The 25,201-nt window shown below is 38.9% G+C and overlaps 1 protein-coding gene across 2 annotated transcripts; it reads right to left on the minus strand.

The window, feature by feature from the left end:
• Window positions 1-5,212: 5,212 nt before the first annotated feature.
• Window positions 5,213-22,834, minus strand: LOC309882972 (P2R1A-PPP2R2A-interacting phosphatase regulator 1). Of its 2 annotated transcripts, none has more exons than XM_082770547.1 (10): window positions 22,370-22,834; window positions 19,181-19,259; window positions 14,135-14,191; window positions 12,213-12,256; window positions 12,079-12,133; window positions 11,565-11,657; window positions 10,951-11,039; window positions 10,191-10,252; window positions 9,144-9,240; window positions 5,213-7,969 (listed from the first exon to the last, which is right to left on the minus strand). In XM_082770547.1, the coding sequence occupies exons 1-10, from the start codon at window positions 22,483-22,485 to the stop codon at window positions 7,810-7,812; spliced, it is 852 nt and encodes a 283-aa protein (XP_082626673.1). In that variant the 5' UTR covers window positions 22,486-22,834; the 3' UTR covers window positions 5,213-7,809. The 2 variants fall into 2 exon arrangements, with proteins under 2 accessions (XP_082626673.1, XP_082626672.1); XM_082770546.1 differs by having other exon boundaries at window positions 10,191-10,255; window positions 22,370-22,830.
• Between the last annotated feature and the right edge of the window lie 2,367 nt (window positions 22,835-25,201).

Raw genomic sequence — 25,201 nt, forward strand, 5'->3', positions numbered from 1 at the left:
CAGTTTTATATTCTAGGTGAACAGTTAGGGTTCATGTAACAAGTATGTCCCTTCATTTAACATTTCATTTTAGAGCTGTTTAGTTTTAAAATCTTATTTCTACAAAGCTGATTCCTACTGAGGACCCACTATTGGTGTATTTGGCTCATACACACAAATCTTTATAAAAGTCTATTAAAAAAACATTTTTGAAATTAAGCCTTCCCACTGCCTGCATGTTGTGTGCCACTTTTTATGCATGGAAGCACAAAGAAACCATGCACGTGACTGTTTAATTTAACCTTTTTTATATTATTATTAATCACTATGTTTTTGTTACATATAATGCACTAAGTCTCTAAAGGGCAATAAAAATGTTACTTTAACTTGATTCCCAGAAGAACTGGGGTCGTGTCATCTATCAGCATCAGATGATAAAGAGACAGTCAAACATTAACATTTCTAAAAAAAAAAAAAAAAAAGTTATTAACTGGTTTGAGAACTTGGTGTTCCAGAGCCCATGCTACAGACAATGCTCCCTCCCAGTTACAAACACAGATCTTGTTTGGGTCGAAGTGTTTTCCTGCCACTGCAGAGCTGCCTTCTTGTAGTTTTGCTTTTATTCTTAAGCACCTACCCTGTTAATTCTGAGTTTCATGAGGTGCTTTAGCCTGCCTCTTCCTGAGGAAAGGCAAGAGAATTGAACAGAGTTTAGGGAGATAAAACGGACTTAATAGCCTGGCTGTAACATATTAATACATGTACATGTACATTTGTCCGTGGGCAATAGTAGCAGGACTCAATTCAGCCATAGCCCTAAATGCCTTTTTCCCATATCCCCGAAGTGGCAGTCACAGGCCAGCGCTTGCCAAGCACTTGCAGAAGTACAGAAGAGAGACCCCCCCCCTGAATCCCAGAGTCATTATCACCACGTCTCACACCGGCAGCATTCTCACTCCTGCACAGTGCACACACAGGACTTCAGAAGTGAGAATGGAGGACAACAGAGACCTCTATTGCCAATGTGCTTTTTCACAGAAGTTAAAGAGAAGCGATTGGTTTCAAAAAACACCTTGACCAAAGAAATCAGTAACAAAGAGTTATCAGCAACTAAAAAAAAAACTAAAACACTGGAACATTTCTTTTTCAAGGTCAAGCAAGGAGCAATACACAGATAAAGATTAAATGCACAGTGTAATTTAGCAGCTGTAGATAAAACTGGTGCTTGGGCAGCATTAGCATGAAAGTGTGAATTTGCCTTTTCTATTTCAGAGCGATTACAGAGCACTGCCAAATCACAAATTTATTCCAGAGACCTGAGAACTCCTTCAGTTCATAATGGTAAGGAGGAATGTATCAACTCATGTAACAGCGTAGTCACAGGGAGATAGTAATACGTTTTTCTATGTGGATATACAAAAATAAACAAGGTTTGTAACGTTTTCTGATGCCTATAGGTACATATGTATGCACGTGTACCTCTGGTACCTTGAGGCTTACTTAATAAGGTTGTTGAAAACACAGAATGCCTGTGGAAATAAGACCTGAGACAGTGAATACGCTTCCTCTTAAAACACAGGGAAAAACAGTTAAGTGTTCACGTCATTTCCCATTCCTGACTCTTAAAGACAAACAAAACAGTCATTTCCTTGAAAAAGTATTTTGAGCAGACAGGAGTGCCTTAAGATCATCCAGCAGAAACAATCATCTTGTTTACCCAGGGCTTGCTATGGCACTGATACCCCAAACAAGCAATGTTGGCATGCAGGAAGTGAGAGTGCTGTTAAGATCATTTTCAGTAGTGTCACTCCCAGTAGCTACAGGCTTGGTACATGATCTTCTCTAGGTGTTTACACTTGTCTGGATCAGAAAATGCTTAGATTGCCCTTTTTGCTCTGCAGAAGTCAATCACAGAACGCTTACAACTATAATGGACCCCATGTAACTGTTTCAGAGTTGCAGGGACAGACAGGGCTGTCAGACAACCAGTTCATTCCAGCAGGGAGCGCAGCTGATGGGTGCCCCGAGACTGGGTCAAGCAACCTTACGTGGGAATCACCCGAGAAGAGACAGTGGCCATATTTCTCAAAACACACCTGAGGAACAAAACCAAACATGATACCAGATGGTAACAGGCCCTGCTCTTATTTTAAGAGCTTAACGGTGGTATTTGTGGCAGCTCAAAGAGAAGTCCCTGCATAGAAGTGTGCTTTCAACAGCAAAGCAAATAAATTCTTTCTGGAATCAACTTGTTAAGAATTTCCAGTCAGCTGTATATTATTTCATTTTATCTTCGTATGTAGCAAGTATCTGATAACCAACAAGCCTAAACTAGAGAGAGGCTGCCAAGTAGGTTTGGCAATAAGTCACCACATTTCAGTCCTTGTTTTTCAATGTATACTGAACATGCCCGGCTTTTGCCTGGCTTTCCTTATAAATGCCAAATCCCATCACCTGTTTCCTTTGTCAGCTGTATGAATCTCACACTTAATCACCCAACACCTTCTCCTTCTGATGTGCACTGGCAATCTGTCCCACTGGTGGGGATGCTACAGATGGGAACTTGTCAGGGCGCGTAGACCCCATCCTAGAATACTTTGTTTACAGGACGAAGTTATCAGGTGCCAATTGACACATTTCATGTGTTCTGTGGTGATTTAGGGCAACCTCAAAATTCAGGGACCAAGCTGTGTAGGAGGTCTTAAAAACTTTAATCATCCTCTCTGCCAGGATGAGTCTTGGTCAGAGCAACTCGTGCTTTTTCTCTGAACTTCTGTGAGGTCTCTTCTGGCCTAAAATACTAGTGAAGTACTAAGGGAACGGACCGTAATACAAATTAAGACTGAAACCACTGAAGGAAAATAAAGAATGCCATTGCCAGCAGCATAGCACTTGCACAGTACTGCTCCACATAAGCTAGCAAGAATTCGGAAACCATTGTCACACAGTCTATTAAGAGCCCTTTAAAAATACCAAACATATAAATGAAAGCAGCCTAGAGAATCTGTGTATCCTCAAAAAACAAGTAACGGAGGTAGGAACACAGGCAGGGAGGCAGCACAGTGTAACAACTAAAGCCAAGTAAGGGGATACACTCGCTTTTTGGTCTATTTTTGTCTTCTATAGAACACAACCTGCAGGAGCTCGCTGCTGAAAGCTAACCAGCTGTTTACTTTATATGATAAACTGCAGCTAGGGTGTACCCGCTCTTGAAAATTTACAAAGCTCTATAACCACACTGACAATAAACTGGGGAATTACATGCAGACAAAGTAATGCATTCTGGTCTTTGAAGTAGCAGAAAATAAATAAGCAAAGGAGTATTTTAAGCAAGAGCACAATCATGCTTCCAGTAGCACAATCAAAGCGACGGCCGATGTCCCTATGAAGAAAAAGCTAACAAGGTGGCCCACCTGAGTTACATCTCCCTTTAATACCTGTGTTGTGGAACATAAATTCAAACACACGTAATTCCAGTCATCCTGATCCTCGCGCATTCACGAGATACTAAGAAGGTACTCAAATGACTGATAAATTGCATATCAAAGACACAGAATAAAGAACTAGGAGCTCGTAGTGGAACTTAAATCCATATTTCCACTTAAAAAAAACTACTAAAAGTTAAACAAGGTTATTCTCCTTTAGTTTATTTGTATCTCTCCCCCTTCTACCATAGAACCCCAAAAAGGAAAGCAATCTTGCCCTTCCAGCATGAGCGTGGGGTCTGTCATGGTTGTAGGGTATCTGTCTGCATGGAGCCCACTGTGACAGGAACAGCATCTCCCTGACCAAGCCCTTACCTGCCTGTTGCCTGGGCCTGAGTCCATCACAGGAGTGCTGAGATCAAACAAGGATGCTCATTTTCAAAAAGTGCATACCAAGTGCAAAGAAAGGGGAAGACTGTCCTGTTACAGGTTAAAAGACAACCTGGAAACAGACACCGCACAAAAAAACATGAGGTGACAATTTTTTTTTTGCGTGTAGTTATTATAAAGGATTCTTGCAAGCCAAGTGCTCCTCTGTGGATTGATAAGGTTGATAATTATGGTATTGCAGCTGTAGACATTCAGCTCCATTTACAAATATTTTAACTCTATGCTTGTGAGAAGAGGGATCAACTAAAACTCCATCTGCCAGTTGGTGATGAGAAAGGTTGCTTAAAACAGGGTACAAAGAGCTCACACGTTCTAATTATGACTCCTGAGCCTATTTTAAGCAAACAAGTTACAACTGCAACATATGCAAGAACACAACAACATGAAGTGAACAACATTAAGTGACTACTGCTACGAAACGTACAAGCTGCTTCCCAGCTTGAAGCTAGCTGATGGAGCTCCAGTGGTTACTCCTATCTTTAGTTATTTCACTAGCAAATAACCTCACAAAAGCAGGACTGGACTCACAACGCTGACCTGAGAATCACAAACGTTTATAAATCAAGATATCCTGGCCTCACAAGAACATGCAAGACTTTGCATATCCGTTTTGTTTGTACAGGTTAACATTCATTTACAGATAAGTCTTCTGAAGAAAGGCAAAAAGGACAGATTTGGGATTAAGTTCTCATATTAATCTTCAGGAGGACCGAGGACAGCTGTAGAGCATTCAGATCAATTGGCTTGCTGACAACACAGAGAAGACCCTAGCAAATTAATCTGGCTGATGCACAGGCTCATTTTTCCTGGCATTTGTATCACTCTTCTAACATGAAGTATCTATCCCTCTGCTAAATGCAGTAAGTGCTCATTCCAAAAATACAGTTCCCCTGAGCACTGGCACGGTTATCAGTGTTCCCTCGGCAACTATGTCAAGTCTGGAGAAGGTGGAAAGAAGACAAACACCTATCAGTTAGCAAGGAAGACACATTGGCCCAAGACCCAATTTAACTGCCAACAAATCCTACAGGGGCAGCTTTCAAACAGAGCTATCAAACGCCGATCATGAGCATGACTGCAGAAGGGTGTCTTTCGAGAGGAATGGCAGAATCCTGGAGAGAAACAGCGAGATGGCCCAAACGAACCAGTTTGTATATAATACTTAACATATACACTATATATAGGACCATCATATAGACGAGAAAGATGCATTTCTCAGAGGATGACAAAGACAAAAACACTTGTAATACACTCAGATCGTTTAAGAAACATCGTATGCAGTACTACTGTAACCATGTCACAGTGCAAGCACAGCTTCAACATTCATTGTTCTCAAGTAAATGAATAATTAGTAAAATGCAGGTAATACTAACACATGGAGTAGCTTGTGCTGTCAAGGGTCAATTATGTACATTGTATAAGATCCTAATTCCCCAACCTCTGATACATACATTTTGCAGCATAGTTTAATTCCAAAAGTCACTCTTGTATTTCAGTGGAAAATCCTGTAGATGCCTCTTGACTCCAGGGCACAAAACCACAGCTAGTTGATGACACAGATGGACAAGAAATTGGGATGCCTTATTCTACAAGTTTAAAGTGATTTCTCTCTTACAAAAGACAGAGAAAGAGCAACTGCAAATACATAAATATTTCTCCTTGCTCCAACCACATACATTGCCCTACAAAGGCAAACCACAAAGACCATCATTTGAAAATGTTCATTTTTATTCTTCAGTTTTCCTAGAGTTGTCACAGAAATTTAAGATAACATTGCACCACAAAAAAGAAAAGCGTGCTGCAGAATTTAGGGCCAACTTCACTGCAAACCAGACTGGGTAGAAGTGTGTTAAAATAGATATTCTGATTAAAAAAAATAATAATAATCACAGATTAAAGTAATAATGTAATATAGTTACCTCTCTAACAAAGCGCAGAAACAGAAAAACATTTATGTTTCCATTTATTGGCACTTATTTGAAAAATAGCATAAATATTCAACAGAAAAAAGACAAGTTGACCCACATGCAACTATTAAAACCCTCTATTGATGCATCTTTTTTAAAAGACTGGGACAGACACCAAGAGGCTCATTCTTAAGAAATAAGCAAGATTAAAAAAAAACAAAACACAACAGTCTTGCCCTCACCACAAAAGAGTGAATGCACAGCAACTCTTTGGCATGTATCTGAAACTGCAAAATGAAACTATGCCATATTAAATGACAAGCAAACAGACATTAACGACAAGTTTGTCCATCGGCCACAGGGGCAAAGGGCAGTCTGAACTTAAAAAAAAAAAAAAAAAAAAAAAGGAATCCGCAACTAGGAAGTTGACTATTGCAATAATTTAAGAGGAATGAAGTCAGAAGTAAACTACGACATACCTTGATTGAACTGAGTAAAACTATTAAATAGGTTCTATTTTCTTTCTACAATAAGAATAACTGGTTGTTGGTCCTCCTCAGATCACCAGGTCCTCACGCTGTCATCCATTTCTACTTTTTTATGGCTGCTCTCAGTCAAAGCTTCATCCATGGGAATCTTCCACAGCAGAGTTCAGAGTGGGCTTCTCTCCTACTTGAGGAAGTTTCCGAACTTTTCTCATTTTATTACACATCACAAAGATTTAGTGTTTAAAAGCAAAACATTTTGCTTCATTATTGACTTCTCTGGAGAGAAGGCTTAAAACCACACAGTAAAGATGCATACACACATACAAATGGGGACCCAGCATGGGGAAGTTCAATTGCATAACAGGAGTCAACAACCAAAAATGAGGTTGCCACTGGAAATTTTGAAACAGCTCTCTATGATGGTTTGCAGATTTGTCCTCTTGTTTGGGGAATTTCAGAGTTGAAATAAGGATGCTTCAACCTACTGACTTTTCAAACACAGTATAAGAATCTGGAAACACATCAGACTACTGAATTCTAGACTTCCAATGAGCATCTGAATGTTACAATAGCAGAAGTAACTTGATGTCAGTATTTGGGGGAAAGTGACATCAGGAGATTAAATACTGATTAGGCACATTTGATCACCTCAGCCTGTATAAAAGCATTCATGGTCCCTCATTGTTTCTGTCCATCAAAAGTCATATATGAGGACAAACACTATCTGTTAAGATAATGTACTTCTGAAGTACTAGATACTAAAATCTCACAATTTAATGTTCTGTTCCAAACATTATTACTACTTTTCCCCATTAAAAGATTAACAGAGCATCTACCACTCTAATACATCATCTAAATGGGGAACAAGAAAAGTATGAAACCCCAGAAAGTTCCACACTAACTTTGGATTTAGTCACAACAGCAGTCATGATCATGAGTAAAATCCAGCATGTAAATTTAAGACGATGATTCACCAACTTGTTCTTTTGGTATCTACTTAGAACACAGAATTGATTAACAGTCAATTAGAACACAAGATTCAATTCTTTTTCCCCCTCAATATTCTCTCTTTCACATGAAAACAGAAATTATAAATACCTAACACTCCAGGAATAAAAACAAATTAAGTAAGCTGCTTCATTGGTTTAAGACAGGACAAACATGACAGTTTTCTTTTACCACATAGAGCACCACTTTCTATTAGTGAGGACACCACCTTTTGGCTGTTGGAAAGCCAATGTCCACAAGCAGAAGGTATATACAGTATTTGTAACTTACACCAAGAATATATCCATGAGAAATCCATAGCTTGTACACTCAGGTTAGCATCAAATATGTTTGCAATTCAAATGCTTACTGTACTACTAGTAAATGTCATACAAATCACTAGAAACGTGAATTCCTCCTCAAGGAACTATTCTGGAAGTTTTCTAGAAATAATGACATTTCTGGAAGTTCCTATGAGGAACAGAATCACATAAAAGACTCAGTTACACACAAGAGAAAGTCTTATTGATATCCAGCCTGTTTCTTGGCGTCCCATTAGCAGACTTGTGCTTCTCAATCAATAGGTAACTTAGCTGTAAGATCTACTGGTAAAAACGGAGATCTGGAGTCAGACAGTGAGACTGGAGAGTCTGTGTTGGTGCTAACTTCAGCTGGTGAGTCGCAAGAAGAGCCTGCACTGCTTCTATTGTCATCAAGCGCATGTGACGACAAACTGAAAACACAGCAACATCAAGATATGAGAAATTAAGTATTCTAATATTTCTTAAAATTTCAAATACTAGCTTCCCATTCATTATAAACCCATTTTAAAAGCAAATCTACATCTTTGAAGGAACAGTAAACACTGTATTTTAAATAAATCTGTAGCAAAACACCTTGTAGTCTCTTCCAAACACAGAGATAGCATTCTGATAATTTTCTCCTTCAGCTTACCCAGAAACTGTTTAGAGATTCAGAGGCATCAAGCTGAAAAATTCATTGCAAGCTTCACCCCATGTCCTAACAAGGACCCAATGTATCCAGATGCCTTTTGCCAAGGGATTTAATGAATAGCACATTTACCATTCACTACATGTCTTATAGGATGCAAAATTTTAATTGTAGATGTTCTATCACCAGTGATAGCATCAAACCATTTTTAAAAATTGCCACCTCCTAAAACAAGTAGCAGCAAACTAAACTTGCACTGCTATGCATACTGTGAATAGAATGTGAAAAAATACATGTTTTTAAAATATCCTTAAAACAAATCCATTTTACTATCTCCACTGCAACAGGCTCAAAGCTTGTGCACAGCTTTGTACTTTAGCTAGGAGGCACAGAGGCCAGAGGTACACTGTAAAAAATGCTTTCCTGATAGTCAAGAAGGTAGTAATACATATGGTACGCCTACAAAACTACAATACCAAATCAAGTTACCTTGCTATTTCAAGTCATTATGATTTTTTTTCCATGTACTGCTTTTTTTTTTTTTTTTTATCTCCTCCCAGCAGGGAGGGTCAGACTAATTTTCTGATGTGATTAACAGCAAGGGAATAAATTTAAAAAAACAAAAAACAAAAACAAACAAAAAAAAAAACACAACACCCACAATCATTAACGTTCACATTTGATTGCAAGTTGAAACTGGATTCCAAAAATTGCCAGCCATAAGGTGTCTTTTCCTAAACATGCTCAATGCCCATATACATGAAATATGTTAATAAAGGTTATCAGTCAGTCCAAGAAATTCTAAAATTGTAGTGAATTTTACTGCCGATTTACTATGATACTTTCAGTGCTTCAAAAATACAGGATGTCTGTATTAATAATAAAAGAAAAAAAAAAAAAAAACTTCTTGCAGTGCTTCTGATGAAATTCACACAAATAAATAGTATGGCATTTACCATCCCACACTGTCCGTGTGATGTGAAACTTCAGGAGTAAGCATGTTCATGGATCCTTGGAATAATCTTTTTGGATGATCTTCCATCTCTGTTACCCCTTCAGTATGAGACAAAGGAGGGATAAAAATAAATAACATTTCTCAATTGAACTAAAATCTACATGCAATGTACTTCCAAGAGCAAACAAAATAGAAGTCCAAACTCATAATATAGCACTCACCAGACTGTAATATTTAAAACATAGGAGTTTGATGCTGAAATTTTAAAGACAATTGCTTGCAAATTTTTTAGCCTAAAATTTAGGAGAATTTAATGAGTTTAGACTGAGGTTTACATATCAGATAATTATTCTTCAGTAGAGGAAAATCTAATTTTCATTTTAGTTTATTCAGCTAATCAGTTCACTGACTAGCTGCATCAAAGCAGAGAAGCTGAGAATAAGGAAAGGTGGTTTTCCTGTTGCAATTAATAAAGGTGGTTCAGAATTATCATTAAACTTACATATTGAATTTGACTTCCAAATACACCAAAAGAAAGGACAGCAGATGTATGCTTAAATAGACTATGTAAGAACAAAGAGAAAAGCATTTTAAAAATCTGTCTCAGAGTCGGAAGTGATCTGTTACAAAGATGAAGCAGAAGATATATTTAAGAACAGATGCAATAAAATAACGTTATGCTAAACTCGAGAAAAAAAAACAACAACATAGGATGAGAGAATAAAAAGCTGTAAGGTGTCTACCAGGTCTATGGATCAGTTTGTTTTTGAAGAGTGACTTCAAATATACAGTATTTGCGTACTTCAATTAGTCAGGACTTTAAAAGATTTTTGTGAAATTAAGTATATATTTATCAATTTGACTGTTTTATCACTACAAACAGTTCAATTTATTTGGTCAACTGTAGCACTATTTCTAGTCTCTCTATTTTGGTCAACTATTTCTTGTCTCTCAAAGCATCAGCCAGCTGGATAGAATTAGGAAGAAAGTTATATGAATTACTTTAAAAGTAACAATTTATCATGTTAGCCAAAAATAAATACTGTACCTTTTCTTTTTATTGACCCAAGAACACTTGGTCGAATGCAGTTAATTGGACTCTGGCTTCTCCTGCTAAAAGAAGGCAGATGCTATACTGATATCACCATTAACAGAGGAAGCCTGAAAACATGTAAAGAATCAAAAGATATTCAGATAACAAAGAAAACAGAAAACACTGTTTCAGAAAACACTAAGAAAATAGCCATTAAAACAGCCTACCAGAAATACTTCTGTTGTTTTATTTTCGTTTATTAATTTATTTAAAAGAAGTACCAGGAAGCATAGACCTTAACAGAAAAGGTTAGGTCACACTATTTCACAACTGGGGCAGACTAAAAGCTCACGTTCTAGGTAGTGACTATTGCTCAGCTGACAGGCAATACTTTGCTGAAGTGTTATGGCCCAATGAAATTTAATTGCTTTATTCCCACATAACTCAAAACAACATCCAATAAAACTAAAACCAGAATCTGTAAAACTGATGTGTGCTTTCTCTTAGCAGAATTACTTAAAAAGTGATTAAGAGCAATATAAAGATTATATGGCAAAGACATGCTGAAGTGCAGCCCACTTTCCTGATGTTCTGACACAATAATTTTAACCAATATTTTAAGGCACTGTAAAATCTAATGTCAGGATGAATGTATGAAGTTCATTTGTAATCAGATATCAATTTTAATTATTTATATAATAAGTCCTTGTATTTCAAAAGCTTACTGCGAACTAGTTATGCCAATTTCCTATTACTGATGTGATCCGATACTTACCTTGAAAATCTCCTTGTTGGACTTGGGCTAGGACTTGGAGGTAATCCACTGCTACTAACCAAACTTTGCAAAGACGGTGAGAAACATTGCTGAGAGCAAAACAGTTTGAGTTATTTACATATAAATACTGTACCACACATGGTAAAAACTGATCCTTATCACAGGTAAATGAGTAATCCAATATTAATTTAAAGCAACCAATCTGGCTGGGTATACCAAGATATCACTTTTGGTTACTGAGGAAAAAAAAAATTGGACAGATTCAATTGTTACATAAAACACATGCAAGTTGGCAAGCATTTATTTCACCATAGTCTGGTTAAACAGTTCATAAAATAAGAATGTATGCCCCCTCTTCTTATTTTTCATTTGCTTTCAATGTAAATTAAGTTTTATCGACCACAGATTAGCAGCAGAACACTCCATAAAAATTCAGATGGTGGTTTCTGTTTTGGAGTTTCAGGGTAAGTGTTTTTTTTGTTTGTTTGTTTACTCTAGTTTCTGGTTTGCAGCTGAGGTAGAAAGGAGCAGGTGGTTAAATCTTTTGCTGCTAAGTTAATTGAATTTAGTTAGCACTACTTAATACAAAAGCTTTATTACTGCATTTTGCTCACCTTCCCTATTCCTCTGGTAGGTGAAGGAGCTGGAGAGACTGGGATAAAGTCTACTTGCTTTGGTGATGATGATTTTTCAAAATCATTGTCACTCTGTAAATAGGACGTACAATTAACCTTATGAGCAACTATCTTAACATGAAAAGGACTGCTTCATGTGGAATTGAGCAAGACTCCAAAGTTACCCCCTTCTTATTCATATATATATACACACACACATTTACATAGCTCTGTAAAAAAAAAAGCCTTAAACATTACTTGTGGAGTACCAAAACATGGAAGAATATTTGGACACGCAAACATTCATGTTATTTTTTGTGACACACCAGTCCAAGGAACTGACATGTATCCATGAAAAACTGATAATTCTATGCCTTACTGCGTGAAAAATTGCTGATCAAAAGCAGCAATATATCAACACCTTAACAGGAAGTCAAAATATAAAAGAAAATGTTGACATGCGAGTGTCTTGATGCTGATAATAGAAATACAAATAAAAGCATGAATTCATTACCAGGCTCAAGCTCTCCTCCCATGACTGGCTCATCTGCATTGCTACTTGCACTTCTCTACAAAGAAGAAAACAAACGTATTGTCCTACACCCACAAAAAATTGCATTAAGTATTTTAGTTTGCCTTAATGTTTACCTTTCACGTACTGTTTCTCTGTTCATCAAATTCATTCCTTCTTCCTATAAGAGTAGGAAATGAAAAATTAAGATAAAAAAGATCTGCTACAGCAAGTCAGAGAAGAAGAAGAGAATGGGAGAGAAAAGAAAAGCAACATTTCAAGACAGACCATCCCATAATAAGTGTTAATGGGAGGTGGCTGTTTCTCAAGAAGCTTTTTCTTTTCACATTCACTGTTATCCAAGAGGTAGTTACAGAACTGAATAATGTTCATACAAATGAAAATTTCTGCCCATGACAGAGTATCTTTATGCACTCTTGCATAACATTATTTTATAAAGTAGTTTCTAGCATAAGTAATACGCTAGAAAGTATGGATCCACAGAATAAGGAATACACCTTACTCTGTGTAACTAACTAGACACTGTCAGCATCTGGGATAAGGTATTTTTTCTAAAACAATCATAAAATACTATTAAAATGGATCAGAAGTGTAATTAAATAAACTTTCACACCAAGTAAAAAGTTGATCCATTCTCCTCTTGACTATGAACAATTCCTTAAAATGTTCAACTGAATACTATCAGTCTGTTGAGTGAATGAAGAGATTCCATAATTCAGTTCAAGCATAAAAGTGTAACTAAATATCTTCACAACCATCATTATACGTAGGGAGAGTCTAACTTAGTTCAATTGTGTGGTTTGCTAAGATTTGAAAGACCTCAGAATTAGAGCACACTGTTCCCATTTGTGCTGGTAAGAATAGAGTGCTGAGAATTTCAATTTCTGAATTCAGCTATCAAATGCAAATTAGGAAGTGTCTGTGTTCAGCTTAATAAATGTATGGAATAATTTTGAATACAAAAGTGTTTTCAAACAATTTGAATTATCAAACTTTATTTCATGTACTAATAGCAACAAAACAAGAGTCATTCATGTTCTCAGCTCTAAAACTGACTTGAGTGTTTCAGAATCTGTTCAAGCCAGTACATTGTTTGCTTAGTAAACACAAGCAGTTATTTTCTTCAGGGTTACTATGCATGCACCTTAAATATCCAAGGCAGGAAGCAGAAGCACCTTACATCACTTCAGAAATCATATCCCAAAAAATGCTGTCTGAAGCATTCAATTAGTTTTACAAAAAAGAGAGAAAACAAGTCTATCCATTGCAAGCTTGCAGGAAAAAAAAAAAAATCAAACATCTTAAGGCCAGTTTTATCATTCTACTGTCAAAAAGTCAAATTTAAAATGGAAGAGCCACAAGAGGTTCAGCTTGTTGATTTTAAAATTTGAGTCTTTAGACTGTGGTCTGTTGTCTGGTGATGCTGCTATTTAGGCTTCAGATATTCACCACACCCCTCTCCTTTCCTAAGTATTTGCTCTTACGTCCTTCCCCTCATGCCATAACAGCACAAGTAATGATCTGGATAAGAATATTATACAGATGAAAAACAGCCCAGCCAAATGCATTTGAACTGTTCTTTTTTTTTCAAAATTGCTTCCTTATCCAGTTCTTTTTATGGCTACACAGTCTTGTGCCAGCACAAGTTGAGGAATACTTTGTCACTGCCCCTGAATACTTATGCTGGCTCTACTGCCAAAAACTCAGTGAAATTTTACCCTAAGGGTTTACATTTAAAGGTCTCTTTTCTAAAATGTCCATTTTAAGATATTTTCTTCTTTCTCAAATCTTCTCTTTACTATAAGAATTGTTGTTTTTTTTTTTTGTTTTGTTTTGGTTTTTTTTAATAAAATTTGGAACTCTGCAAACAAGATACAACCTTTAGTTTTGAATACACCTTGAAGCAGTGATATACAGTATGCAGCAGTCTACTGTTTCATAGCAAAATTTATAGTTATTTGAAGGCCATCACACATTGACTGCAAAAAAGCTAACCACCTATAAACAATATTTGAAAAGAATTGCAATCTGTTCTTACCTGTTTGATTTGATGAAGACGGCTGCTAGGAATACGTATAGGAGATGATGGCACAAACTGCAGAACAAAACAACATACAACTGAAACACTTAAAAAAAACGAACAAGGGGAGAAGGGAGGGAAAGGTGCAAAAATGTTAATAACTACTTTATAGCACTATCCTAAACTCTCTCTACTGTCTTCTCTACAGAATGATGCTGCTTTTAACTAGAACACTGCTACCTTTCATACATGTATATATGGTTGCACAAATATTTTCATCCAGCAGGCTCCCCAGTAGATCCTTAAAAATATAAAGCCAAAACTACACATGGTGAAAAAAACTTCTGGATTGTTGCCTGCCTACAAATAACTACTTTGACAGATGAAAATAAAATCATCTATTGGAAGGCTATCAAAGAGTTAAATAGTTCCTTTCAGGTTTCTCAAGATCTTCACATATATGGGTGACAAAAATTGAAATTGGAGAGGATGTCACTAAAAATGCTCTTAATTCTATCAAGCTTTGCATCAAGATCTCCCTGGAACACTATGATCTAAAACTGCATACTCGAAAACAAAGTAATTAAAGCACTTGTTTTCTCAAAATATCACTTCCTTTCATATATTTCCTGTCCCTCGAACATTTGACCATCAGTTGGCTTTTGTCATAACTGAACCAGGGATCAAAACCCCAAAGTTTTAGTCAGAGAGGTTTAACTTCAAACCCCTTCAAAATACAAGGCATCTTTTTTAAAATGGATGTCTTCAGTAAGGTTTGTACTATCACTAAGCGTTTGTCATATTTCATGCAGTATGAGGCCTCATCAGCTTCACAAAACTGGTCAGAGAACTAATACTCATTCTGTTAACCAGGTACTGCAACATCTTCTGATCATTGTCATGAAGAATGCAAAGATTTTGCTGTCCTAAACAAAAAGCTATGGTAAGTTATGACAGATTACTAAGGCTTCATATATCCAGAATCCTCCCTCTAAACAAACATCAAGCCCTTTTTCTTGCAGAAGATTTTAGTCTCACTCAAACACAGAGGACGTTTAATGCTCATAGCAGAATGTAGTCACCACAACACACACTACTGATGTCCTGTGCTTACAATTAGCTACTTCAGTCTAGTTTAAGTCAACTTTACTCTTATACCAGGCTCCCAAAAATCCTATATACCTACTAAAATTTCCTCCAAATGTGACGAACCAATGTGGACCTTGAGTAGACCTTGATTGTGGCACAGAAAAGGATCTGGACAATAGTGCATTCCTGCCTGTTCACTCGGTCACTCCCTAGTAGAAATGCATTTGTTCCACTCATTACATTCTGGTTTTATTACTTTGATCCAAGTATTTTAAGGTTTAACATTAATAGAACATGCATGTATATCAAATCAGTGGGTCCCAGTGTATAGTAAAATATATATATAGAGAGAGAGAGAAAAAACTCTGCTAGGCACTCCTCAACAGGATCTGATGCAGATTTGACTAATCCTACATCCCATCTCTAACAAGTCATGATCTTCACTCTGTGCTCAAAATCCACTTTTTCCCTGTTTGTAGTACTACTTCTTATGAAAAGAGACTATCAGAAGCCCAAGTCACTTTAAAATGATACTTGCTAAAGCAGCCTGAATCCATCTGTTAAAATTATTTATTAAGCTTTGTGCTGACTTATCATAAACAAATAACCAACTATTAAGACTAAATTACCAACATGGAAAAGAAACACCTTCTGCTTTTTTCCTTTTCCAATGTTTTATAATCTTTTTCACTGAAGGTAAAGTTTCACTAGCACCAGTTTGGCAGGCAGCACTCCCAAAATAAGCAGTCAGCTGCCCCTGGTGCCACTACCCTTCCATTTCTGGCCCTGCACTGCCACCTCTCTTCTGCCAACACAAGCAACTATGGGGCCACGCAGTGAACCGTAACAGGGAACTTACCTAACAAAAAAGAAGAAAAAGAGACAAACCAAAACAAAACCTTTGCTGAAATAGCAGCTGAACATCTAACCACAGACTAAAAATGTTTTGCCTTAAAAGAAAAAAAAAAAAATTTACTCACTAGGTGCCACTGAGGGTCTGGAAGGAAATAAACAATAGATTCTGAGTACAGATGATCCTTTCTTGGCAATTACATGTATTTACCAGAAAACTGCAGATTAAGAACCACACAAAATTGCATAGCAGACCCTGTAGTTGTCATTAGAAAAGAGCTGGAGTCTGAGACTTGGAAATGTTATTTAAAAAAAAAAAAAAAAAAAAAAAAAGATTTTAGAATGTAGTTGAGCAACTAGGACAGCCACCACAACAGCCCTGAAGATGGTGCTAGAATATGACCTTCAGTTACTGAAGCATTTTTAACAACTCCCATTGTTCCCATGAGAGGTAACAACAGATCAGAAAAATGATCATCATTTTTTCACAAGTTTAACATAAAATGTTAGGTGAACTCATAACTGTTTAAACAAACTGTTTATGTTAACAGTTTGATTCAGTTACTGAACCTTTTAAACCTCCTTATTACTGCTCACACTCTAGTAAAACAGTTTTTTTGAAAACAAAAAAAAAAAATGTTTTGAAGTATACCGTATCACTTACCTACTGCAAAATTAAATTTATCAAAGCAGATGTCATCCAGCATCTCGGGATATTCTCTAAGGTCAGAAATTTACACTTGCTCTAAAAAGAATACCAGGTGAAGTTGCTTAGGGTCCTTAATGCTGAAGATTATTTTTCTGAAAATTGCTTAGCTATAGTTGATCCTGGTTTAAGACAAGAGAAGTATAGGATAATCTCTAAATTCCTTTTCATTTCCACGCTGCTTGCCATCCTCAACAGAAACATAAAACAGCCCAACTCAAAGAACTGTTTCAAAGCAGACAAGGCATTGATATAGCAGCCAATGAAGCATCTGATTTTGAGCATAAGTTTCAACTGTATTTTGTCAGCACCTGTGCAGCAGGGAGCGAAGACGAATTACAACTCTAAGAAATCCACAAGACCACAGGGATACATCTTCATGGGTGCTAGTATTTGCTTCCAGTCTCTGATGTGTCCCCCAAAAGGGGTTGGAAGGACAGGATCCTATATAGCTCCAGGTGCAAGAAAAAACAGAGAAAAAGCTCTTCATATACAGGAAAATGTATGGTAGGGAAAAGACAGGGAAGAGACCTATCCTACCTTTCACCTCTCGGCCTTGAGATGCTGCTCGCCAGTTTTGGGACCCACACTCTCTTCCCTGAAAACCTTTTCTACTTCAGGCATGACAACCCAAAAATACAAACTGAAAATTGTTCCTGAAAATTCCTTTGTTATCTCTAAGACAATTTTTTTTCTTAAGTACCGCACTCAGCTTTCCTCTCTTAACAGAAGAGCATATCTCATTTTCTAGAATATTTTTATTCTTAATGCTAGAAAAACTGTCCATTGACACGTATTAGTTCTCTTTGACATTCAACTTTTTGTTCGTTTTTAAGGAATCTATTCCTTGGTCACTGAGTCAGAACTACTTCTCATCTACTACTGAAACCAGAATAGTTACAAAATCCAGAAGACTGCAATATCTGTTTCTGGTACAGCCATACCAGAACTAGTACTGCTTCACGACAACTTACAGGCAATGCTTCCCAAATTAGCATATTTTTTCCCCCAACAACTGAAGATATTCAAGAAGTAAACCTAGTAAACTGAGCTTTCACCTTTGTTTTTCCTTTAGTCTGTCCACAAGCACAAACAAACTTACCCTAAGCTGCAACCCTAGAAAATACATGAAAAAACAGACTGTTGTTTAAGAATTCTTGACCACAATACAGTCTATAACACTTTATTTCTTAGCAGGAAAAAGTGAGTTCTAATAATCTTTCTGAAGCTTTAAATAAGTATCCTGGTTTTGTTACAGACACAAGCCCTTGCTGAAGTACTTGTCTGGCCTAACTTTAAAGCAGAAATTTACTGAAGAGGCAGCAATCAAGAAAATATGAGAGTAGCATTCTTCATCTATTAACACGAGGCTAACAGATTATTTCTAAAGGATTGTCAAAAGGTATCTAAAGAAACAGGATAACTACCATCAGGTTTACAGGGGACTACAGCTTTAAAAAAAAATAAATAAATTATGGATATCCACAAATCAAAATGCACAGAAACCAATATGGTAGAATTATTTTGTGAAATAATTTTAATTAAAAAATTAATGCTACTCCACTCCTGCCTGAACATAGCTCATTTTTTCCAAAACTTGCTGAATGCAGCTAGATGTTATCCCAAGTCTACCTGTTTCCTAAGGCTGTCTTAGAGGAAAAGCTGCATGAAACTTTGACAAAAAATTCCTTTTAGTAAGAGGAAATAACTACCCAATGTACCCTGGTCCTTTCGATAAGGGTTACCAAACCAATCTATGAAATCCTGTGCAGGTGTTCTCAATTGGCCAAAATCACACCCTCCTATCACAATTCATAAGGTGCTAAAACCACAAGATACGCTACATTTTCTCTGGGTTGAAGCTCTGTATTTTCAGATTAATAGTTTAAAGATTCAGATTTTGGGGAGCTGTAGAAACAGAAGTGTGATAAAATTTGAAATCACAAATTAATGTTTCTAATAGGAGGAATTATTCATTCTGGGGGTCTCAAGCTCCATTTTCCATCAGCCATTGTATTTTGTTATATCAGCTGTTGATTACAACACTCTGTTCTGACTTTTATATAACAAGTAATTTAAAATTGGAACATCACTGCATTTATTTTTTAAACTTCAGAAATAATAATACATCTATACAATTGTTTTTCTTTGCTAACTACCTTTCTTACTCCATCTTAGAAAATCAGCTTGTATTTTATAAACAAAGTTATGATGACAATGAAATGCAAGTACTCTCCATGGTCAAATGGCCTACAAATAACATTTCCCTATAGCTACAGCATGTTAGTGTCAGTGCAGAGCCTTGTTTCTGAAAATATGTGGTATTAGTTTCACACATTACAGCCTCATTTTATTCTTTCCTCCTGTTTGCACACTTCTGCTTTGGGCCTAACGTGGTTGTCTAATAGTTCTCTTACCAGGCTGTGACGATTCATAACCGTGGTACTGTTCCTGCGGGTTCGCAACACGTTAGCCTGGAACACCTGTGAATTATCACTGTGAAAAGAAACACTTGTCAAATGCAAAAGCCATTTCCTTCCCATCAAACAGTACCTCTTATTATAAGCTGAGTTTCAAATGTTACGACAGCATTTGTTTCAAGACAAAGCGCCTGAGAGACACCTATGTAAGAACACTTCTGGCATGTTGGCTGAATGGAATCCAAATTGCTTTCCACCCAAGTCTCAACTACTTTAATTAATGATTTTAATTAATCACACTGAGACTGCAGAACTACTGAAAAATTAAGACTGATCATTTCTGTGGGAATTTGTCGTGTTTGGAACAGCTACAGGCTTCAGACATCATTCAACAGAACAAATTTGTAACAGCACATAAACAGTAACTGGAAACTAGCTTGAGTGCCAGCAGAGCAAAAAATCCAGCATCTCGATAACACTTATCACTACGAACATTTAATAAGTTCTCAACTCTTTTTCAGCAGAGGTTAAATTAAGCATACTGTGAAAGCAGTTTAAAAAGTCCTAAGACTTTTGACCCCAGTCACGTCTGTAATCAGGAAACAGCACATCAATTTAATAGCACTGGGTTCATTATTTGCCATAAGCTGTGTTCCTTTCTCAAGGCAACTTTGTTTCTATTGATTCCTAAAGTAAGTTTCTCTGGTCATCACTAATGTTATTTAGTGTACTTAACGAATGAGACTGAAGAAAAGAAATAACGATCACTAGAATATAAAATTTAGAGCCACGACCCTGTAATCCTCATGCCTAAAAATCACTGAGGAATTGCATAAGCCAACAGATCCATACGTAAGGTTGTAATAAGATCCAAATAACAGGAATTCACTGGGTTGTACCTTTTTGTCTCAGCTACGACAAAAATACGGTCTCTTAAAACTAATCTGACCAAGAGTATTAGTGTGTTCTAAAGGCTGATAATCATAATGCACTTTAAAGACACGTCAAACAGAATCCTCCACTATAAAATACACCGGTAGGACACAAGTTTTAGATCATTTTTATTCTGAGCTTGATGAATGCTAACAAAGCTTTACTCGGAAGTAAGAGTCAATAGCAACTGTTATAAGCACTGTGCTTTCACCAAGAAGAACGTGTTGCCTCTAAAACATCAAATACAACAATGAAAAAAGTAACTGATGTCCAGTCAAAGACATTTCACTCAATTTACACCCACAAGAAATCAAACATTTGCCCTTTGACAGGAAGTAGAACAGGAGGAATTCAAAGAGGTCGTGATTTGACATTTAGAGATGAGATTTACTGGCCTAGGCCAACAACTACAACTTCTTTTTAGTGTAAGTGTACTGGCTGATACACCAACGCACAGCAGAGCATAAATGGTGCATGCTGAAATCCAGGTTTTGAATGGAAAAAAAAACAGGTTTGAAGGATTCTGCAATACGTTATCAGAGGCTGAATCCAATATTCGGTGCTGACTAGAAGAGAAGAAAGGGAGAGGAAGGAAATATAAATATCCTTACCTTTATTTTCCCTTGCAAAAACACTAGAGAACTGGTCAGATCTCAGACTTACCTTTCACAGAAAATTCTTATAGTTCCAAATAAAAAAATAATAATATTGATTTAGCATGAGAACAGGAATCAAAAGTTCTGTGAAAGGTACGTTCTTTGATCTAAAACATTCACCTTGAGATGTTCTCTGGCTTTACAGTACCTTTTTCTCTAAGCTTCTTACTAAATCTGTTAACGAGGAAATCAAGTCGGTAGGCAGTGACGGAGCAGAAAGAGCAATCTGTCCAAGAGCAAGAGCTTTTGTTTCAGTTTACCCAACAAAGCCGTTCTGGGAAAAAAATGAAGTTTCTTGCCAAGAGCTGTAATCTTGCAAAAACAGTTTTCTGCTGGAAAATTCCTAACTAACAGGCAAACCACTGCAACCACCTGAAATTAGTTCAGCGGGATTTCAGTTTAATCTCTATAAACACCTAGTGTAGTATACACGCCGTTTTAAGGCAAAAACTCAGGCTATATGCCCAGAATTTGACCTAAACAGTGTGTTTGCAGCATGATTATCAGATGCTGGGCTGTTTCGTTCACTTGGCTGCTTTGTATTTTTAAAAAGCAGAGCATCTCAGAGTTCATAAGGAACAACTTATAAGGCTAAGCTTATAAGAACACCTATGTCTCGGTTACATAATTAGTTTACCTGCTCAGAAATCTGCCCGAGGAACAACTACCACTCACAATACCTCTGTACCGCATCAAACTGTAAAATGATAGCGGCTTCACTGCAATTACATAAAAGAAATGCAATGTTTACTAAAAATTAAATCACGACTGAGTAATAAAAGCACTAATATTTTCTCTGAATTGCTATGCAGAGTCAGTTGTTTTGGTACAACATTTATGAGAGATTTATTCATCAATTGATATCTATTTCTTTACAGAAACATGAAGTTTAAGAGGAGGGAGAAAAAACAAAGTACTTATATATTATGCTATCTTTTACAAAAGTTTAGTGTCAATATGCTCTCCCATCTGTGGACATACTGCTAGTAGATGCACATAGCCCACCCTGAAGTTAGATGTTACTGACATCATCTAAGAGACATGGGGGCATCCCCCAACTTCACAAACTGCCCCAAAGAGGCAGGAAACGGTACTTTGAGTTATAAAGTTACCCAAACACAAAATTATATAATCGTAGACTGGGTCAAGTTGGAAGAGACCAGAGATCACCCAGTTCCACCAAGCCAGGTTGCTCAAAGCCCTATCCAACCTGGCCTTGAACATTTCCAGGGATGAGGCATCCACAGCTTCTCTAAGGCAACCCGGTCCAGCGTCAAAAAAAGCACCCCACAGACCTGCACACCTGAGAGCTTTGCTCTTAGCCCTTGCCTGTGTATCAGCCGAGGAGAGCTTGACAGAGAACACCCTGCAAAAACTCACCCCCCCTGCAAACGCCAGCTGCTGTTAGGCTAATGGCAATGCCCAAACAAAACCACCCACCCAGCTCCGTGTGCTTCTCCCAGCATTGCACAATAACAAAACCGGGAGCAGCCACAGGACAACCTGACACTGGCAGAGCACCTCGTGTAACGCTCAGGGTCCCCCTCAGGCCCCGGCCGAGGGCTCTGCGGGCCGGGCCGGGCCGCGCTGCGCTCACCTGAGCCCGTGGATGAGGGGGGCGCTGTTGGATCTCCTCAGGCCGCCCCCGTCGCTCGGGGCCGCGGCGCTCCCCGGCGGCAGCTCCAGGTCCAGCTCCATTTTCTCCTGAGCCATCGCGGCCCCGGCCCCGGCCCCGGCCCCGCCTGCGCCTGCGGCTCGTCCCGCTCCGCCGCGACGCCCATTCACTGCCGCCGGCCGCCGCGGCTCCTCCTCATCCCGCGCCGCCGCCGCTCCCCAGGGCGCGGGGCGCTGCGGCCGCCCCTACAGGCCCCGCGGGCGGCGCCGCGGGCAGGGGCCGGGGGCGCGCCGGGCCCGCCGAGGGGGGCGGCCCCAGCAGCGCCCCATGCCCCTACAGCAGCCCCTACAGGCCCCTTCCCGGCCCCGCGCCTCCCGGGGCCGCCGCCTGCGCGCGGGACGGGACGGGACGGGACGGGCGCGGAGGCCGCGGGACGGGAGCGGGACGGGAGCGGAGCGAGCGCCTCAGGCCCGACGCCCCCCGCCGCCGCCGCCAGCCCCGCGCATGCGCCGCCGGGAGCCCCGCACGGAGCCCCGAGCACGGGGCCCGCGCCTGCGCCGAGCCCCCCGGGGGGCCGCGGGGAGCGGGGCTGGGTTTGGGATCGAGGGTTTAGGGGTTAGAGTTTGGGATTTGGGATCGTGGTTTTGGCTTTTTGCTGGTCTTTGCAAGCTCAGCTGTCTCTGCTGCGGTTTGTATTGCAGGTGGGATTCTCAGGCAGCATTTCCCAACAAAAGTCACCAGAGAAGAAAGGCAGATTATACATAAGCAATATTTTTTCCATAAATCCAATGCCTAAGATAGCATTTCGTAACATCAGCCGGCTGGGTGTATTCCACCCATTGGGATATTTCCCTGGTATTTTAAAATATTCCCATTTTATCACCCATGCCATAAGTCTTCGTGCCCGCTCGTCCCTCTGCATCATTGCTCTTTCCCCCAGTCCCTGCTTCCCCACTCTGAATTTCCGTCATTCACCTGCATCCTCCCCAGGCTCTGTTTAACATACTCTTTCCCTTCTTAATCCCTGTTCCCATGGTAATTTGCCCTGTTTCTCTTACTCAGATCTTTGTGATTTCCTCATTTCAGTCATTGATCTCATTCTGTTCCATAGCACAGCTCTTCCACAGCCACATCCCCTTTCCTCTGCCTCGTTACCCTTCTTTTCCCAGGCCTCAGCTGGCCTCCTGGACAGTCACCGCTTTCTTTCATGTATGTTCCCCTTGTGGTTCTCTGGGTTATAGTAAAGCCCCGCTCAGGTAGCAGGTTGTTGTGTAAGTGCCAGGCACCAACAAAATCTGAGTCCGTGAAGCAGGTGTTTTTGAGCTCTCAGCCACATTTTGGATGCTGTTGACTTTTTCCAGGTATGTAGCATTTGAAGCTTTTTGCTGTCTAGTAAAATCCACATAGTTGCGTGATGCAGTCACATTTTGCAGGTGTTTTTTATATTAACAGAGCCAACCTATGTGTGAATATATTTCCATTCCAGGCTAGATGTTTTCACTCAAATTGGCTTTTTGGCACTCTTCAGCTGACAAAGCACTTGTGCTGAAGCACTAGACAAGGAGAATGGGGCAAGATCTTTTATTAAAGCTTAAAAATATGGTGTTGCTTTTAGTGAATGGTGGCAGTAAGACGTGATTAATAGCTTTTTTTTTTTTCCTCTTAAAGTACTAGATCCTATTTTTCCAGTTAAGCAGACTGACCATAATTACCAGAAATCAAGCACAATAAGGCTTTAGTTTTTTTTTTTTTTTTTTTTTTTTTTTTTTTTGTTAGTTGTTTTTTTTCCCCCCAGAATAGATAGGGATTCTGTATCATCTCAAAGAAACGCATCATTACTGGCTACAATATACCATGGTGTAAGCAATGCAATAACATTGTAAAAGGTTTTCCTTCTGCAATAGTACAAGGCAGGGAAGTTTGTCTCCAGGTTTTTCAATATAAACACATATTGATAAAGCTTGAAAATATTTTAAATGTACTATGCATGGGCCCTGTTAAGTCATCTTAGATACACAGCAGGCACAAAGTTCTTCAATAGTGTCAGTGTAATGCAAGAAATACTGAACTTCAACAAAAAAGTTGATTAGAGTCCTACATTGAGCATAGAACAATGGAAAACATTTGATTCAGTCTTGATTAACAAAAAAGGCAAGCAGGTACACAATGAGTAGCATGCTATGGGCAGTTCTACTCCGTTATCTAAGGTCATCTACATTCAGTCTTTTTCAAGTTGTGGAATAATTTATGCAGCTATATTTCCACTTAAAAAAAAGTTGAAATAGCAAGAAGTTAAAGTTTTCCATGCCAACGTTTTCTGTGCTTAATGCTCTTGAAAAAACAACAGCCATTTCCCAGAAAATAAAAACTTTTTGAAATGTGATGCTGCTAAGGACCCTGAAGAACCCCTGAATGTAAGAGAAAAACATGTATATTGCAGCTGTTACTATAGATGGATATGTAAAAAATAAAAAAAAAAATGAGAAAACACAAATATTTTTAATTAAATAATTTGAAATATTTTAATCTCTTGGCATTGAGTGGTCTGAACTCAATGGCAGTGCCGGACTCGAACCCGCGGCCCCCCGCACACCACGTTCCCGCGTGCCGCAGCCGCCACCCCGCCTCCCATTGGCCCATTTCAAACACACGCCCCGCCGCGGCGCCCAATCGGCGCGCGCCCCCGCCTCGGAGGCTCTCGGGAGCCCGAGCGGAGCCGAAGCCGGCGCTCGGGCCCGACGCGGCTCCCGCGGGCATGCGCGGTAGCGGCTGGGCGGCGGCAAGGGCGCGTGCGCCGCGGCGGGCGGTTAGCTG

This window comes from Aythya marila (genome assembly GCF_965140915.1).
Source record: "Aythya marila genome assembly, chromosome: 13".
Classification (NCBI taxonomy): Eukaryota; Metazoa; Chordata; class Aves; order Anseriformes; family Anatidae; genus Aythya; species Aythya marila.